The sequence below is a fragment of the Phragmites australis genome, chromosome 4, assembly GCF_958298935.1.
Source record: "Phragmites australis chromosome 4, lpPhrAust1.1, whole genome shotgun sequence".
Lineage (NCBI taxonomy): Eukaryota > Viridiplantae > Streptophyta > Magnoliopsida > Poales > Poaceae > Phragmites > Phragmites australis.
This window is the reverse complement of record NC_084924.1, coordinates 19,902,408-19,921,784: the sequence shown is the minus strand read 5'-3', so window position 1 is coordinate 19,921,784 and position 19,377 is coordinate 19,902,408. Positions and strand designations below refer to the sequence as shown.

The following is a 19,377-nucleotide window of genomic DNA, read 5'->3' as shown; positions in this document are numbered from 1 at the left end:
TTGTTCTAATCTTTCATCTAATCATCACAATTCGCTAACCCTAAAGCATGAACACCCTAAGAGTGGAAGCGTGAATACATACTGGATCCCGGTGAAGCCATTAGGAGTCGATGCCTTGGGGTAGACTGTGGTGTGGGTGTTCACATTGATGAGGATGTCACAGTAGAGGCGCCGGTGAAGATGTTTTGTCAGTGGAGATCGCCGTCGGCATGATGTCATTGTACGTGTTGATGAAGGGGTCACTGGTGACTTGATGCAGCTGGCGGCGACGGTCTTTGCCTCACTGAGGCGCCCATACTAATAGCTAGGGTTTTGGGAGTGTACGAGGAAGGCTAAGCCTCATGGGAAATGTTAGCTTGAGATGCTGCCCCCCCCCCCCCTGTTTATACAGCTCACGTGAGACGGCACCAGAATCTTTGATTGGCTGCACTTCTGATCAAAGCGCGGGAGGTGGCCAATCAAATAGAACATTAGTTAGGATACGGTGGCCACCATAAAAAAATGCCAACAATCCTTTCTTACGAACTGCAAGATCGGTAATACATATATGCAAGGGTGATATGCCAAAATGTGTATCATTTCCAATTATATTTGCATTATTATATCTTATTATTGAAATTAATTGCTCAGCTAACCCGCTAATTAACTACCCAGTACACAAGAGTTGAGCATGTTGCTAACACCTACGGGTCCGCTGAAATTGTGTGATTCCAGGAAAATTAACTGTGCAACTCGTTGTGTATTGCTTGTTTAAAAGAACAGTTATTCTACTTGAATGTTTGTAATTCACCCTAGCTGAATTGTTTTCAACCTCTTCACCAAGACCATTTTTGTGTAAGAATTTGGAGGCAAACACTTTTTTATTAGAAAGCAACACTGGGTCCATTTCTATTTACAGAACCAGTGAACTCAACATCTTAGGACTACAACGCTGATGTTATACTATAGAGGCAATCATAGAGATAATTGTATCACATCTATGTTTATATACTCTTGAATAATATGTCATTCGGTTTCTTGGATAATTATCATTTACATTGATTAGCAAATGTATGACTTATTTGTAAAGCTCTTTGTTTCATTGTGATGTTATTCTAAATGATCTTTAGTCTTATATGATTATGTGTGACAATAATGATTCACAGATTAACACATTTATTGATTGATGATCATGTTTCATAGATTGTAGATATTGAGATATCAAATCAATAATATGAACACATATTAGAGAACATGGTGTTGAATAGACCCAACTTGAGATACTGTTAGGATTATTATATGATGTGCTATCAATTATAATCCCAAATGATGTACCTGTAGAATCTTTAGACCTGAGATCGTTATTGATTATCAGAATGTGTAATGACACACTTAGAGGCTACCAAACACTACTTCGTAATTAGGTAATCATAAAAGTAGTTTTTAGGTTTACCATGAAACATGTTGTGCGGTGTGAACAATTAAAATAGAATTTTTTTTCCTCCTATATAACGGGAGAAATATCTCTAAGCCCCTTAATGTGGTTGAATTAGAAAATGCATGACCATGCTAATATGATTAAAGAGATAATCCGTAACAAGATTGAGTGAATGATCAAGCTATCACAAGAATAACATATCTCACTTTGAGATAAAGGAATATCAAGATTCAACCGATACGATCTTTATAAATATTCGAAAGTCAATAAACCCTACTAGGAACCACTACTAATTTCAATTCGAAAAGAAGTTTTTGAATCTTAGCTGTTTGTACATAAACCTAATGAGTCACATACTTAATAGATTGAAACACGATACGTGGAAATCATGAGAGTTTAAACGGATTATGATTCATAAGAGACTAAAGTCCTAATGACATTCCAATAAGAACCCATAGCAGAATCTATATAAAGGAAGACATCGAAAGGGACATACACGGTTAATCCACTTCAAAATCCTAGCCACACTCTCTCCATTAGAACTCTCAAAACCCTAGTTGTACATACAATGCTAGCACACCAATGCTCGATGTTCTAGCCCAGAACATGTAAATACCGTAAAAACATTACTACTATTAAAGCACTGATCAACAAATCGTTGAAACTCTCCCAACTAGATAGTCAAAACGCTCCCAACAAGAAAGTCAAACCCGAAGATCCCAACTACAAGATCTATCTCTCTACGACAACCCTGCTAAATTCAACTATTTCCTCTACATTAACACGTACTACATTGAATTAGTTTACTATAACTTTTATTCCGCTGCACTGTACATCAAGTAATAACGATACATAATCTCCTACTTATATAGTTTTCAGGTTGAACATGGTAAAAATAATTTTGTTTTTACGCTAACATAGCCTACTCGTTCCCCATCTGGATGCATGAAAAGGCATACAAGTTGGTCGCAGTCCCCACAAATTACAGGTGCTATAGTCTGCACTGCCTCACGCGGCTAGCTGCAGCTGAGATAAGATTACTAAACTGTCACACTCAAATACTCCTATCGCAGGACAACCCCGTCCCAGATCTTCACTGCCGGTGGCCCTCCGGGAGGGCAACCACTCTATAGAATGGCACGGCTCTTTGCGGTAGAGACCCGTCCTCCTCATCATCATCAAACTCGAGCATATAACTGTCAAGATAAAGGAAATGGTCACACGATGTTTTCAGGCAAAGCTAATGCTACTATTGATTGCTTAATATTAATCAGGGGAATATAATGAGAAAACTATACATAAGCACACATATTTCAGTTTATTCTATTTTTAAGTGTTACCGCTTATGTTATATTTAGTCAAGAAGTCATGTTGTGTCTTTAACAAATGCAGTAGCGTGCGTAAGATGGGTTCCAAACACCGACAGCAATTCCAATACCACTGGTAACTGAAAAACCAATTGGGTACTGAGGATTAAAACCCAGCCAGGTTTGGAGAATTTAATTGCCATCTTGATAGAATTTTGAAACCCAATGCTACAAAAGAGTTAAGGAAGCAATAATATTTAAGAAAAAGTGAAGAAACGGTGAAGGGGGAAATAGTTCTTCACCATGTCCATTTGGAAACCGGCAGGTTACTGGCTTCTGGATGAGTACCAGGATTTGTCCCAAAACCAGAAAATTGAACTCGCACAAAGGATTTTTTTTTTAGTATTATTATCTGCATTCATCTATCTCTATGTTCGGTTGCTGGCATTTGACATCTACTCTTTGATTTTTTTTTAATTAAGCCCCTTCACCGCAAATATTATTTAAATAGGCCATTACAACAAATACATGTGACATGAGTGTTAATTTATTGGTGGCTGAAATTTAATAAGGCAATTAACTACTTGTTGATGTTCTTTGGAGAATTTTCTTAAGAACAGTAAATTGACAAAACATTAGTAGAAAACTAAAAACATGTTATAAGGCTTCAACGCTAGTTTAGGACACTGTTGTTAGTGGTCCACATTGATAAAAAATTTGTTTGTGTCAGAAAATTAAAATAAACAGAATAAGGGAAAACTGAATAGTTGAGGGGTTATAAACAGAATTTATACTTGAAGGGCTTGACTGCACAATGCTGAATAGTTTGGAGGCTCAAATCAAATAAAAACTTGCTTTTAGGGGCTTGATTGCGTAAATTGAAATAGTTTGAGGGCTTATAGTGCTATTTTGCCAATTATTTTTGTTTGGTTACCCAATAGCATTCCTACATTTTGGATCTCAAGTTCTTTGTTGGACTATTACATTTTATATCTTAATGAGCTAGTCCATTTGTGAAAATGGAAGTGTAACTGGATGGTGGAAAATAGATCTTAATGAACAAAAAAAATTGAATTATCATGGCAAACTCACTAATTTATAATTTGAAATGGAAAAAAATGACCAGAATTTAACCACTCAAATGTATACTCCACAACAAACAATTTGGTTAGCCTTACTCCATATTAGAGTTGTTCAAACCAAACACCATGACCACAATCAAATTCCTGGAGCGGGACTGCAATTTTCTTAAGGTGCAAGCATAAACCAATGCAAAACTGAACAGAAAACAATTGGTAAATGTTTAACAACATAGTTCAATATGAGGTTGTAAAAGCACAAATTACTTACTCATCAGACTTCCTCTGGATATTTTGCAGCACCGTTTCAAATTCACATGATGACAGAGAGATAAGAGCATTAATGACTATGTAAGCCAAAAAAAAGTAGCAAAAATTAATAACTGTATATATCTTTTTTGCGGTGGCTGTAAAAGAAACAGATACTTGTGTAATCACGATGGTACAATGCATGCAGAACAAGGGCAATATGTAAAGCACCTGCTTTGTTTTACAGCATAATACTGTTTTCATAACAGTTGTTTTCATATCCCTAAGTTTGATAATGAGTTTCATTTCTTTAATAGGCACAATAACACACTTCTTAGGAGCCACAGATTATCTTACTCTAGTTCTTGCATTTTCAGCTTATCATATTTGAGGTTCATTCGTAAAGCCACCATCTTACAGTTAATTTGATCGTTCAAATTTGAAGTTTCTATTTCAAACTCCCAAGGTTACCATAGTTTAAATGATTTTAGCAACCAAAGAGTATAATAACTTCACAGGATTGAGACTTTCGGCTTTTACATAAAGCTCAGTAATCTGAATGATAGCATTGAATTCGGTTATAGATAAAGCTAAACACATGGCAGTAATAGATAAATGCATACAGATGTCAAAATTCGAGTACACAGAGGGAAAACATGCATCATTATCATGAGTTAAATGATCAGAAGAGGGTTTATGTGCATTTTAAGAAGTTACCTTACGATGAGAAGCTACGGTAGCTCTATATAATGCTGTTGTGCCAGGATAAACCGCTAATACTTGTCGACCCTGCCCAAAATCTGGAGCACTGGAAGGATCCCCCTTCTTTGGAAATGGAATAATACAAGACATAGGCAACTTGTACTTCCTGAAACGCATAAAAATGGCACCACCAGTTTATTAGTCAAACTTTCAGAACAGGGTCAATGAATGCCCACAGTTTTGCTTAACTGCAAATTAACATTTGATTTTCACTGAACTTCGTACACATAAAAAAGACAAGGAAAATGTACAAGATTAAAACCACTACCGAATCTGAGAATTTTACAGGTTACCCATCCACCCTATCAGATGAGAATCCAGTTAGTCAATTAGAAATTAACCGAGGCATGTCTTGGCAGCCACTACCGTAAAATAATTCAAGGAATTAATCAATTAAAATACATTTACTAGATGTAACGAATGCATTATTTGTAATTTGCACAGAATCAATTCTCATTGTTAGGAATCTTCCATGACGACATAATCCCCCGCCCCTGCTGCGCAGTCCTATATTCAAGCCACCGATATCCGACCTTCTTCTGCAAGTATTTATTGAACAACAAATGGACTAGTGCCGAAACTATATCTGAATAAAATCATCTTTTTCAGGGAGTGCAGCAAGTGAGAGCCCTGCTATTAATAAAATCATTTTGAAGAGATTCAACACTCGCAATAACTATTACTTGCAATATAACAGGATCACATGTGGCTAGCTCACACTATTATTCTTGTTAGGAAAAATTGCAAAAACCAACATGCAACTTCGGGGCGTTGTCAGAAACCCCCCTGCAACTTCGGGGGGTTGCAGAAACCAACTTTTTTTTCTTCAGTTTCCCACTCCCAACTTTGGGGGTTTGTCAAAACAAACCTATGACTCTTGACCGCATGATGTGGTGTATGTGTGACATCCTAAGGTTCCTAGGGTGGTGTAGCGATATCTAGCTTCACTTCCGACATCTCGGGGACCATTTAAATCGGCCTAGCATTTCATTTTTGGCACCCTATTCACATAGTTTGAATATTCATACTATATAAAGTGTGCAAAATAGAGTAGCGGATTCAATTTAATAGTTCGGGAGACTATGAAAAAACATTCTAAAAGCAGTGTCATTTTGGAAGTCAAACACGCACCATATTATGTAGTCAAACAATGATAGGGGTGTATGTCACACCAAATAGAAATTGCAGGGGATTGACCGATAAAAACAAGTTGTATGGTTTTTTGGACAAACCCCCAAAGTTGTAGGTGGGTTTTTGCAATTTTCCCTTATTAAGGGAACGGCGCACCAGTTTCACAGGTACTGGTTTGTTGTGAAATGGTCATGACAGGAATGGGGCAAAACACCTTATAAGGGCTAGATAAAAAACTAGAGCAATTGTAGGAACAATATCTGTCTACAACAGAACCAACATCCCTACGGGGCTGTTTGGATCTTAAGTTTTATTAAAACAGGGTTTTTTTTAAAACACGTTTAGAGCCTAGCAACCTAAAAACTAATTTGGTTAGGAGAGGATAAAACCAACTTAAAGAAAAGGCAATTTGTCTCCAGGACATCAATAAAATGTGGCTTTGCCTGTGGGACACTGTTGAAAACGATTTTGGCCACAGGACGCTGAGAATTTGTGTATTTGTCTGTAGGACACTGCTCTGAATAAAGTATGATTTCGGGCTTGAGGGGAGGAAAGAGTGCTGGAAAATGACTCCTTTGCCCTTTCAGCTGGTTGGCCAACCCAGACCAACTTAGGGGTCTTTAACCCTAGCCCAGCATGCACTCACTCCTCTTTTTTCCTCCTCTTCCACCTTCCCTACACAACCATGTCTGCAGATTGATACTCGATTGGAGAGCGCGGCCGTCTTCTCTAACATTGGTCATGTGTGCGCTCCCCTCCCACCAGCCGCTCCACACTGCAACGCTATGGCACCGTCAATGTCCTTGGTTCCAGCTGATAGCTTCTGAGGCTTGGTCGTCACCGGCGAGCCGTCAGCAGGCATGGCCGAAAGATCAATCGAGCCTGCTGGACGTGCCCCCCTTTCTGCTCCCTCTTGCAGAGGAGTTAACAAAGGAGAGATTAATTATATTAAGCACATGTACTTGGTTAAGTAAAGCGGGCGCCGTCGATGGAGGAGACGGCAGTGTGGCTGCAGGCAGCGGTGCATAGGTACTTGGTGATGAGGATGGTGCAGTCAGTGTATGAGGTGGAGAAGGAGGCGGAGGTTGGGGGAAAGGTGGCGCACGAGGCAGAGGCGCTATGTGGGGACACCAGAGCACGGATCGCTGTCAGGAAGGCGCTTACGCGGCTACTGTTGTGGCTCAACACGGTGCGCGGTAGTACCGGAGTTGGTCTGGTTCAACCAACTGACCGAAAGGGCAAATGAGTCATTTTCTAGCACTCTCTCCTCCCCTCAAGGCAGAAATGATATTTTATTCAGAATGGTGTCCTACAAACAAATACACAAATTCGTAGTGTCCCGTGGCCAAATCGATTATAACAATGTCCCACAGGCAATGCCACGTTTTACGGATGTCCTGAAGACAAATTTGCCTAAAGAAAATGGGTTCTACTGAGACTCAAAATATGAGTTTTGTGAAAAACTAGTCCAACCTATTTTTCAGAAAGCGAGCTATTCTTATCCACATTCTCAACAAACTCACCGATTTTCCTCAGTCGCCGCATGTTCATGTGAGAGATACAACATGTTGAATGCATGCTTAACCAAACAACGTATTAACTAAATATCGTTTTGGTTAGTACGATCCAAACAAAGTGATCTGTATACTCCTTTTTAACTGAATAGCAACTTAAAACTAGTTTTCCTAAAAATCCCCATGAAACTTGTTTTATGAAAACTTATTCCTAGTCCACTAGATCAAAATAACCACTACCTGCATCCTGTAAAACTCAATGCTTTGGTTCTATCAACATGTAAGACCCAAGGAAAGACACAGGGGAAAATAATTGCTGTCACCAACATAAAGAAATAACAAAACTGATCTAGATTTCACAGAGACAACTCATAGTTAAGGGACTTGATCAGTAATATCTCCAAGTTGTGAGCTGCCCATTTCAGAAACTATTGGAGATAATTTTAATTGTTCATATACTAAAAGGAACTGCAAAAAGGAAAGATAACTAGGAACTGCAAAAAATGAAAGATAGTTAGGAACTTAAACCTCTCATACTTTTGGGTACTCTCTTCATCATCACCTGGCTCCTCGTCAAGTACTTCATACCTGCAACTCCATTAAAAGTGAATTGGTGAGGCTTTCTTTAATAATGTAGGATGATGTTATGTACAGCAACTGTAGCAATGTACTATTCACGACATTATTGTATCACAATGTTACTATTCATCTTGTTATATTGGTTTCTTTTGTTAGGGATTAGATCGGTTTGGTTAGATCAAATCCTTTTCGCTAGTAAAGTTTAAGTTATAGATTGTCCCTTCTTCTTTTTTTGCGAAATGGGGTTGGATTTATATTAGGTAACAGGTGACTACATTCCGCATATTACAAAGAGGACCCTGAGACAAACATGAAATCCAAAGAAGGCCTTGTGAAGACAAATTGTTTATCTTCATCCCCAAACGCATTAGCATGTTGCCGCATCGCCTCGCCAGAGCTTGGATATGCAGAACACTGAAGATGTAGACGAAAGCTCCTTCAAGAACCGATGGAGTAGCGCCAATCCTTTGGAACGCCGCAAGAGATAGCATGCCGAGCCCATCGACGTGCATAAGAAGCATTGAACGAATATCGGCCGCTACTTCAACTGATAAGAAGGAGATCAAATTTGCCACCGGGAAATCGAGATTCACCAACGTGGAAAGCATACAACCCAAAAAAGGGATGCAACTCCTTCAACCCGTCCGCGACAGGATGAGGAAAGCAAACCTCCTAGAAGAAGCGCTGGAGAACACATCAAGGATGGCATTGCCGGAATGCGCATCGAGGATGACTTCACCGGAGATCTTTTGGAAGACCAAAAACCGCCATGGAGCCCAAGCCATGGACTCCATCGGAAAACCTAGCCTACTACCCTTAAACTAGCAGCTATAGACTACGCCGGGCGTCGACAACCACGATTCCCCTCCCCTCCGCCTCCAGAGAAGAAGATGGAGGGGAGGAATCGACGAGATCGACGCCGGAAAGCTTTGTCGCCCTCTATTCGCCGTTCTCAGAACTGTAGAGGGGAAAGCAAACTTTCTCTTTTCTTCACAATAGTTATAGATTGTCTCTTAGGTGTGAAGTCAAGCCATCTCTATTCACGGTATAACATTGTATCTTCTTTAATAAGCAAAGAGGAATTAAGAGAAACCTCCTAGTCCCTAAAGTCACAGTCGTGCTCGTCTTCTTTAACCGGCAATTCTAGAGCTATTCCTCCCCAACCGGTTGCCCTTCATCACCTAGTGTTGCTCTACTTCAAGTCGTCACCGTCGAACCTCTCTCCGATGGATGCTTACACCCTGTAATGAACTAGGTTCACGACAGATGATTGACTTACCAAATTATACAGAAATCTTAATTGGGTGATTCCATTCGTGCAGACACAAAAGCTAATCAATTTATCTTGCAAGCACACTCTTCCACGACCCCAGGATGTCGACCCAATTCAAGGGTTGGGTTCGAACAGGGTCAACGTCCCGATTCTGGATGGGTCACCGCATTGTCACACATCTCACATGAACCAGAGGGGGGGTGGGTGACGGTGACAATGGTGTTGTAGTACTCGTAGGGTAGGCCACCGACATAGACCAAGGCCACCTCGTCCACCGCCATCTCCTCGTAGTCGCCGGCACCAGCGGATTCGACAACCCTACGGACCTAGCCGCCTGGATCTGGTTTCCTCGCCTTCGACTCGCTCACATCGACTGACGATCGGGTGGGTGTGAGGTGCAGGGAGAGGCCGAGAGGGGAGGTGGATGTCGGATGTGTGGGGAGTAGCGATGGCTTCTAGGGGCAGCGGAGGATTGAATAGGTGTGGCGGTGGCTTCGGATAGAAGCACATTGTGGTGGCGGCTGGCTGACTCCGTGCGTTTCTAGAGTTGAGGCAATTTAAGGTGGAGGTGGGCTGAATGGGCTAGCAAATGGCAGACCATGTAATCCATTATTCCCTTCTTTTCTGTTTTCTATTTCCCTTAGGTTCCTCAGCCTTGAACTCGTGACGCTCGATCCCACACTTCGACCCGAGGTCATCAACCCAGATTCCTTGGGGTCGTGTACCACATCGCGAATTGTCATCTCAAAGAAGTATACCCCTTTCGTACCACACTTTTGACAGGTGTCAACCCGCGTCCAGTGACTCCGTTTCTCGACCTGGTCGACCCAAATTTCTAGTGAGTCTGCTTCCACCCTTATGAAAAATATAAGTCCATTTCTCAAGGGTGTATTATTTCATAATTTAAGAACATGAGGAAATCATGAGTGTAATTGTTGCAATATTTCAACTCTTTACCCCTGTTTTAATGTTGTAAAAGAGGTTGAGTAGTTTCTTCCAAGAATAAGTTGAGTAGTTGAAGTATGCCATTAAATAGGGGCGTAGATGGTTCAATGCATTAACTATTTCTTAGATTTCCTGTCTCCTTGATTTCTGCATACCGTGTGCCTGGACTTGTGCCGTGAAACAAAGGGAGTACAAAAGTATCATATGCCGGAATTCTAACAAGGATAAAGCATACACCTATTCTTATTTCCTTAAAAGTTAAATATTACATGGAAGAGAGTACCCCTCCATATAAGTAGACATGCGCAGGAACAGATGGTTGTATGATAGTCACATATAAAGCAAGAGGAATAGGCATACTAATAGATTGGTCACCAACACATGGCCAGCATAGGTGCAGCAGAAGCCTGCTCATTGGCATGGTTGAACTAAGGGATGGGCCAAGCATGAGTTGCATAGGTGCAGCAGAAGCATGCTCAGTGCCAGAGATGTTATCCCATAGCTCACTGTCTTTAAAGGTTCATGTTTGATGGGCTATTTTTAGCAATACCATAATCATGATGTATCTGGACTATTTAAAACTTTCTATTTATTCCTCACTAGTACATTAATACCTTGTCTACCCAGGATCTTCTAAAAAAAGGTTCATGACATCACAACTCCAATTTCTTCAAGTAAGAAAACGATTAAGGCAATAATTTGTTATTGGCACTGTCTCCATTCAATATGTTGTTCTTTCTTCCATACTAAACAGTAATATCACAATAAAATGCTTGCACTACAGATGGGAGGGAATAAAGTAGATACGCACTCTTTCGTTTCCTTATCAAACTGTATGACCTTCACCACAAACCACTCATCTTTTTCATCATCTGATTTTACCCTAGCTGCAACCTGAAATGACAGCATGAATGGAAACTACTAAATAATTAGATGAACATAGATACAGCATGCATGTGCACCAACAGAGGGAGAGAGCTACATTATTTAGCAACAATGCATTTCTACAGAGTGCAAAATATAAGTTGCCAAGCTAGGACATTATCATCTTATAAGTACAGTATTTATAACTAACAAGAGTAAGTCTGATTGCTTCTATAGATGTCAATTCAATGATACGTTGAATTTTATGACAGGATAATATCAATAGCAAACTTAATTTCTATGGACCTTGATGTTCCTGATAATTAGTTTGATTTAGTATTTACCAATTCTAAGAATTCAAAATGTATAAGTGAAAATGGACATTTTCTTACTTTCTTTGGAGATCAACCTACTCTTTAACTCCTCTGCAAAAGTTCTTACTGGTATTTGTGACAATAAATATCATGACAATTTCAAAAGGATTGAAACTTACAACTAGAAGGCATTACAGTCAAGTTTAGTACTTAAATAGTGCAGTCTTTTTCTAGAAGTACATTAATGACTTCTTAGTTTGCCACAACACAAAAGCAGGGTCCACAATTGCATTTAAGCAGAAATTTATCACAGCGGCTTTACCATATTGCTTTTATACAAAGGGTTTTATTTTAAAGATACATTGGACCTAGCAAACAGAGCTGCTAAGATAATCCAAATCCGAGAATCATATGGTTTGATAACTCTAGCTCAGCCAAAAAGAAGTTGCCTTAAAGTAGCAATGAAATCCCAGCAAAGGCTAGTGATAAAGAAACCGCTTCTTGAAAGGAAAAGATAATGTTCTTTCAAAAAAAGGATGGACAAAATAGATACTGACAAAAGCCTGAACCAGGAAGAAGATTGGTTAATATTTTCTTGCATTTTGAAAAAACCTTAAAAATTAAAAATTACATTTAAAAGATAACAGAATAAAGTCAAAATTCTAAAGTATAGAACAAAGAAAAATACAAGATATAGATAGGAATTATAAAAACTTATATTTGAAATAAAATGAAACGGAATAATTCATAAAAAAAAAAACTAATCAACTATGTGTGAGTACGTTAAAAGAATTGATGGATATCCCATTAATAAGCCAATGACAAATCCCACATAATAGTGTCCTAATATATTGGTTTGTGTATTCCAAAAGTCAGAAATTGTGCGAACCATTCTAACAATATCCAAATTCAAACACCTGATGGCATGTTTGCCATTTTGGATGTTATGAGTGAGCCCAGCTGCAAATTTGGTACCTTCAACAAAGTGCAAATGGTCCTACAGTACTAATTCAGAATACAGGAAGGTTCCTGTCCTTTCTTACATGGAAGGTAGAAGCTTCTGCCATTGAGGTACCATGCACCCACAAATACATGAAATACAAAGACTAACTGATATTTCTAAATACAGCTGAAGTTGAAACCTGCTCTCCTTTGAGGTTTGCAGCTTGATCAAGTTGGTTCCTCATAGATGCAGCAGAAAATCGTGCAGTATCTGCATCAGACTTGATCCTCTTCTTTTTCAGTTCACCAACTTCTGCAATGTAGAAAGCAACTATAGTACCATGTCTCCGCGTAAAAGGTCATGATACTTCTAAATCTTACTTCTACCGCTCACCTATCTTTTTTCTTTGTGCAGTTGAAGCTCCAGATTGCAACAAACCATCTAATAATCCAACCAAAGCATTTGAAACACTGCAAGAAGGCAGCATTGTGAAATCTTTCCACGGTTGCGTTCCACATTCTTCAAATAATTAAAATTTGCATGCAGCGATAGAAAAGTGAAAGTGAAAAGAAAGTGATGGTCCAATTTGTTTGTGGAGCTATATAACTTTTCCTGACATTGCAAGCAAATATTAGTAGGTGGTATTAGTAAGCAATTGCATTGGAATAGTTACTGCAGTCAAATCTTAGCGGTGATGATAGAGATATTATGACTGGAACAGAAGTAGCGATGTACTATTTGGGATGATCACGCTGTTCGGCATGAAGAAATGTATTAAGGAGTAGAGGAAGGAGACGGGCGAAATTTGGAGATGGATGAGATCTCAAAGTATTGTTGTCCCGCATTTGGGATATGTTTTTTCTTGTTGACTTGACTAAGATGACCAGTTAAAATAACAGTAACAGAAAGGTACGGATAGTGATGGAAGTGGCATTTTCAAAACAACTTTTGCACTCGGGCGATATATAGCCAATTAGATGCTTGAACTCTGGATTTTGAATACTCTTGGAAAATTCAACTTTATAGCTTGGAAGTAATTATGAAACTTCAACAGATGAATAGATGATATAGAACTAGAATAATTCAGACTAAGTCATGAGGAACAGACTTATCCAAAGTTAAACATATATTTTTACTAAGCGAACAACAAGCAGCAATTTCTAGTGAAGATATTAGACATGAATGTCTGTTTCTAAAATATTTTTCATAAATTAAACAGCAATTTCAACTGTGGAGCCCAATGCTTCAATCCAAAATAATCGTCTTTTACACATAAACCCCTCAGCAGCATAGCTGTTAAGGCGTTGCCTAGGCGTCGAGGGGCTCGTTGGTGTTCGCCGCAGTAGTCGCCTCACCTTATCCGGCTATAGCGGTGGGGGAAGAGAAGAGAGAGCGCGCGCGGGAATTATGAGCACGAGAGGAGCCGAGGAAAACCTAACCCCACCGCCGACACATTACCTCCTCTGTTCCAGGACCGTCCGCTGCCTCCCCACCGTCCGCCACCATCGCCTCCCCCTCCCCACCACAGCCTCCTTACCTCCTCTGCTCCAATACCGTCCGCCGCCTCCCTGCCTCCCCACTGTCTGCCGGAGAGAAAGGGAGAGGGAGAGGGAGGGAAACCAACTGCAGATCTGCTGATCCATTGCTGCAGAGAGGAAATGGAGAAGGAAGTGGCGGCTGCCTGTTCTTGGTAGGATTAGGGTATAGAAAGGGAGGGAGGAGTGCATAGATCAGCTTTGGGTTTGAGAGGGGCAGTGGGCTGAGTGGAGTTGTGGCCCAGTTCTCTTCATTTTCCTTGTATTCTTTGAAATATTGATCAAGGTTCAACATTCTTGTTTCAAAAATTGTCCTTGTACATTCAAGTGAGTATGGTGTCACATCGCCTCACGTCATACTCGCCTAAAAGGTGTGAAGGTAGTCAGGCACTTCGCCTCGCCTCGTCTTACTACCGTGACAACTATGCTCGGCAGTAATTCATTTTGGAAGGAAAAAACAGCTAGAAAGACAAAAAAATATATATATATAACCAGGCAACCATAAGCTATAAATTTCATAATAGTACCTGATTTCACTCTCAGAGAGCTCCTTAGCATGTGCATATAAACCGCGAAGCTTAAGTAAAATGGCGTCAACTGATTTATCAACAATCTCTGGAGCTAGAAAACAAAGCAAAGTTGATCATTGTTAAAATTCCATCCTCAAATGGCATAACAGATTGGAAAGCAATACTAGCCACATCAAATAGTAACAAACGAAATGAAATAATGGGAATCGAAACTATTCTGTTTCATTGCTGACAAATGACAAGTAACTTTGCTGTAGTTTGATAAACAGCTGAGTGTTTACATTGTCATTGCATTACTTTAGCTGTACCAAATAAACAAATATTACTGTAGATAACTATTTGAAGCACCACCCTGCTTTGGCCCGACAGTAACTGCTTTCACTTGAACCACATGTATTTGGCTATCAGTATGGTTGTACAGGACTTCTATCATGATTTGCAGGTTGACAGAGACAATGAACCTCACAGGGCACTGCACATAAAAAGCTCCAACCAAATGGAAGATTACTTCAAAGCTTATCTTTGTTGGTATGCAATATAATAATCCGATGACAACCACACTGACTCATTTTGATATTCCATATTTATTTCATATTTAAATGGCATTTCTCTGTCTCATCTACTAATCCAAGCAACATAAAGGTGTTCCCAACAGAAGGGTAAAAATCACAACATTAATTGAACCAAAGTAATACACCACTTTAAATACGAGCATGAGGTTTCCTGTTTAACATAGTACATTCTGATATCTATTCATTTCCGAACATAAAAAAAATTCCAATCTAGAACTCAACAAGCTCAGGCAAATAACAGTATTTCATCAATATTCCACAAAGAGCCAAAAGAGAATTGTCCCGCAGCCTATGGTGAAGATAACAACCTTCATCTGTGAACCCCAGTACCCCACCAACCCGAGGCGGTCTCTTGGTGAGGAGAAAAAAGTAATTCAGAATGGAAAGTAGATATATCCATCTAAACTGATCTATAGGAATAAAGAAAACAAATAATCAACTTTTCACTGCTATCAATTCAGATTCTCATCATCTAGCAAAACAAAATGGAAATACAGATAGGTTAAGTATGGGGTTCAGAGCTCGCTTACAGGAAAGGATCTTTCTATGCATCCTGTTGATCTGGGTGAGGACACAACCCTGCTCTTTCCATAGCTGATCCAGATTGTTTAGCTTCTCTAGCAGAAGCCCCATGTCCCCTCCCCCTCCTTTCCCTCCCCCTCTCCCAGCAGATGGCATCTAATCTTATTCTGCTTTGACTAAGAACTAAACTAGAATCGGATTGGAAATTTCGAACAGATCCACTAGGGAGAGTTTCACAGGAGCTTCAAGGGAGATGGCTGGCCAGTTTTCTGGGTAGTGCTATACAGGTTCAGACCTTCAACAGCAGGTTGTTTAGATGCGAATAAATGAATAATACGTTTCTAGAAGGGGTAAGTGTGACCAGGTTTCTATTCTTGGTTATAGGGGCCACGTGTCGGTTTGCCTGTCTACGTGCTAGTCTTTTCCTCCTTGGATTCTGCCACTTGTAAAATATGAATTGGATTGCAGGATGGATGTTGGTGCCACAACTTACCAGCATAGTTTTGGATTTGAATGACCTAGTAAAATTTCTTGGACCGTATCATATGAGAATCTTTCTTAAAACATGAGACTATATTTGACAATTAGAAATCTACCAATCTTGACTACTGCATCGCGCATATGCAGCCAAGATCAAACTCTAAAAAATACGAAAATCTTTCCCACAGAAGCTTTTGGCACACCACGCGGCACAAGACAGCACTTCAACCCCAACCTATCCTAAGAAGTCTCCTAAATCAAGGCCAGCATTGAAGTTATGCCACAGATTTTACCCTTTATGTCAACAAACAACTAGAAACACACGATACCAAACCTTATTGGAACAGGTCAAATTAAGGTACCAGTTTGAGGCTCTTATTTCTTTTTCTTCTTTTTTTGTAATTACAAGGATGACGTGCACACACCACCACACACGCACACCACATTCACACACCCACGAGTGTGCCTCCTATCAGACGCCTACAAATAAAACCGTTGGCAGCATTCGCGTGTGTGTAAATAGTGGGCACCAAGATTTGAACCCTGGTAGAGGTGGCTCCCATTTGAAGCTATTATTTCCCATCAAATTATTTTGGTCATAAAACTATATACAATAGCATACAGGTCAGAAAATTTGTAATTTACAACTAGAAGAAGTACTTAGAAGTGAGAATAGCAGACCTTGTGGTATTATAATCAGGCCCCTACACACCTGGTCCCGAGGAAAGTAAACGCAACGTAACAAAATAAACAGAAAAATAACAGGCAGGTTTGAAACAAATAACATCGAATTTGATAATATCACTCAGCAGAAAATCTCCACCCTATTCGTACATCAGCAGCATCTCCCTCGGTGAGTGTTGGGTTGGTCACTTGGTTGGTGGGTTAACTATAATTACTTTAGTGTTTTCTAGTATGAGGCCAAAGAAGGTCAAGGTGAGTGAACACCAGTTAAGACAGCTCACCTCGCAAAATGGAAATGAACTGCCTTTCGAGCTCATAAGCGAATGCTTTTGAGCCAAAATAAGAAAATAATGGTTACTACCCCCAATGAGTATATGAATATCTTTACTAATAAAATCCTTCCCTTAAAAAAATTTGATTTCTTAAGAACTGCCAAATGGGGATTATTAACTCTATCTGTCTTTCCTGCTCAATAACTATAGCTGCCTGATTTAAGTAGCATAGAATGGAATGTCCTGATGATGTCTTAATCCACCGTTCACCACCTTCCCAAAAATCAGAAAAATTGCCCACCTCCATGGCAGATTCATTTGGTTCTGCAGCAAGTGTGGAAAAAAAGACCACCATCTCTTTTCTCTCATACGAAGCTTTGCATCTATGTTTTCAAACATGGCTCATACCATGAATCCTGATCCCAACAGTGAAGCCAAACACATGGCATGTCAATCAACATAAGGACAAAAAAACCCTGCAAAAAGACCTCTTTCGAGCTTTCGGGCATCCTCGAGTGAAGACAACAAACAACCCTCACGGCCATGCACAAACCCTTCCCACAAACCTACGATTTCAATCAACAAGCAATTCAGCAGCCAAACCCACCCCAGCTTCCATAAATGCGTATACTACAAAACAAACAAAATTGCCTAACGCCGTGTTTCAGTACACAGTCCAGCAGAAGCACAGTGATTCCATGCAGCAGGAGCCAGAAATCCATCTGAACCGACCTAAAACTGACAAAATAGGTAGCAGACTCATTCGCCCGTGTTAGGGAATCCAATTAGCTTACGAATCCAAGCAAGCAGCACAACAACCAATAAGAACCCCAACATTGAGGCATAGGAGAGGCGGAAGAACTGGAAGTAATCGGGGCCTGTGTTGTTAGCAGCTGGAGTAGCTTACAGGTGAGGATCTTCTTGTGAATTTTGTTGATCTCGCCGATCACCTCGTCCTGCTCCTTCTTCAGCTGGTCCAGCTCCTTGGCCTTCTCTAGCAGGCTCGCGATGTCCGCCCCGGAGCCGCCCGCGCCGCCTCCCACCGACGACGACATCCCCGCCCGCTCCCCCCCCCCCTCCCACCCCCTCTCGATTCGGGTTAAGGATGGGGGATCGAGAGGATGTGCAGCTCAGGGCTCTGGATGCGTGCAGCTGCGGTAGTAAGAGGAGAGGAGAATCGGGTATCGTTGGGCGGCGAACGGTCCAACTCTAAACGCATCTTGTTCCTGGGCAGGGGCCACCTGCTTAACAGCCCATCCGATGAGCAAATTCTTCAAACTTGGATGTGAGCACTGGGAAGACAAATTTGGTAACATAGCTAATGTCTTTGTCTTTTTTTAATAGGTTTTAAATGGGAAAGTATATCACCTATGTGATTGAATTATGTCAATACACCTATCAATAATTACAATTTCTAAATGTCTGCCATAGAAATGTGTATTTTCATGATGTTTCAGGTGAGTATGGCCGTGCATGGGTGTTACACAAGATGCAATAGCTTTGTCCATACGGAGAAGAGTGTGATTTATGGATTCAAATCCTCTGCTAAAGTCGGAGGGTAATAGTATTTCGGGAGAGTAGCAGTAGTTTACGGTTGCTACTGTAGCAGTCGACGGTGGACGTGGAGCTATAGCACAATTACTATTTTATGGAATCATTGTAGCACCAATCCTATCCGTCAACTTAAATCCATTGGTTCACGGTCCACCGTGAAGTTACATGATTCATTTCAGTGATTTATGATGCTCGCCACGGAAAAGGCTCTCTTATCTATGTTGTTGTAGGTGCTCACATGGGAATGACATTTAATGATGAGATGATTGTACGTCTGAAACTAGGCATGGCTGGTGTAGCAGCCTAAACTTAGGGTAATTTAAAACTTTATTTTATGCACAAGAGATTGAATGAAATACAATTAATAAAACCTAAATAAGTGTATGTATACACATATATGTAGACACAAAAGGTTTTTAAAATAGGTTGCAAATGTTTGAATGGTTTGATTATTTATTATTTGGCTTCTAATGTGCTTTAAATAATATATAGTGTACATATGCATACATGCATATGTATATAAAGAAACACAATAAATGAAATAAATAATGGAAACCTATAGTATATAATATTAAAAAGGTTTCTAAATTGGTTGACTCTATGCTTGTTTGGCTAGTGTTGTATGATAAGTGATATAAGTCTAGAAAATAAATAAGAAAAGGGAAATAGAAATAGAAAAAAGGGAAAAGAAGATCTCTTCACCTTGGGCCAAGCTTCCCTTTTTCCCAACCTATTATCCTTTCCCTCAGCATGGCCCTTCCCGCACTCGCTCTCTCTCCTCACTCTGCCCAGCCTATTTCATCTCCACCTCGGCCCGATTCAATTCCGACCCAACCTCCCCAGCTGTGTGC

The 19,377-nt window shown here is 40.1% G+C and overlaps 1 protein-coding gene across 4 annotated transcripts; it reads right to left on the bottom strand.

Annotated features, from left to right (window-relative positions):
* Window positions 1-2,215: 2,215 nt before the first annotated feature.
* On the bottom strand, window positions 2,216-18,234 carry LOC133915886 (SAGA-associated factor 29 homolog A). Of its 4 annotated transcripts, none has more exons than XM_062359266.1 (9): window positions 17,880-18,234; window positions 14,440-14,533; window positions 12,771-12,847; window positions 12,577-12,686; window positions 11,068-11,150; window positions 7,997-8,047; window positions 4,770-4,920; window positions 4,075-4,088; window positions 2,216-2,613 (listed from the first exon to the last, which is right to left on the bottom strand). In XM_062359266.1, exons 1-9 carry the CDS (start codon window positions 18,025-18,027, stop codon window positions 2,511-2,513), a joined length of 831 nt encoding a protein of 276 aa, XP_062215250.1. In that variant the 5' UTR covers window positions 18,028-18,234; the 3' UTR covers window positions 2,216-2,510. The 4 variants fall into 4 exon arrangements, with proteins under 4 accessions (XP_062215250.1, XP_062215248.1, XP_062215249.1 ...); XM_062359264.1 differs by having other exon boundaries at window positions 7,988-8,047; window positions 17,880-18,233; XM_062359265.1 differs by having other exon boundaries at window positions 12,577-12,689; window positions 17,880-18,230.
* Window positions 18,235-19,377: the final 1,143 nt, after the last annotated feature.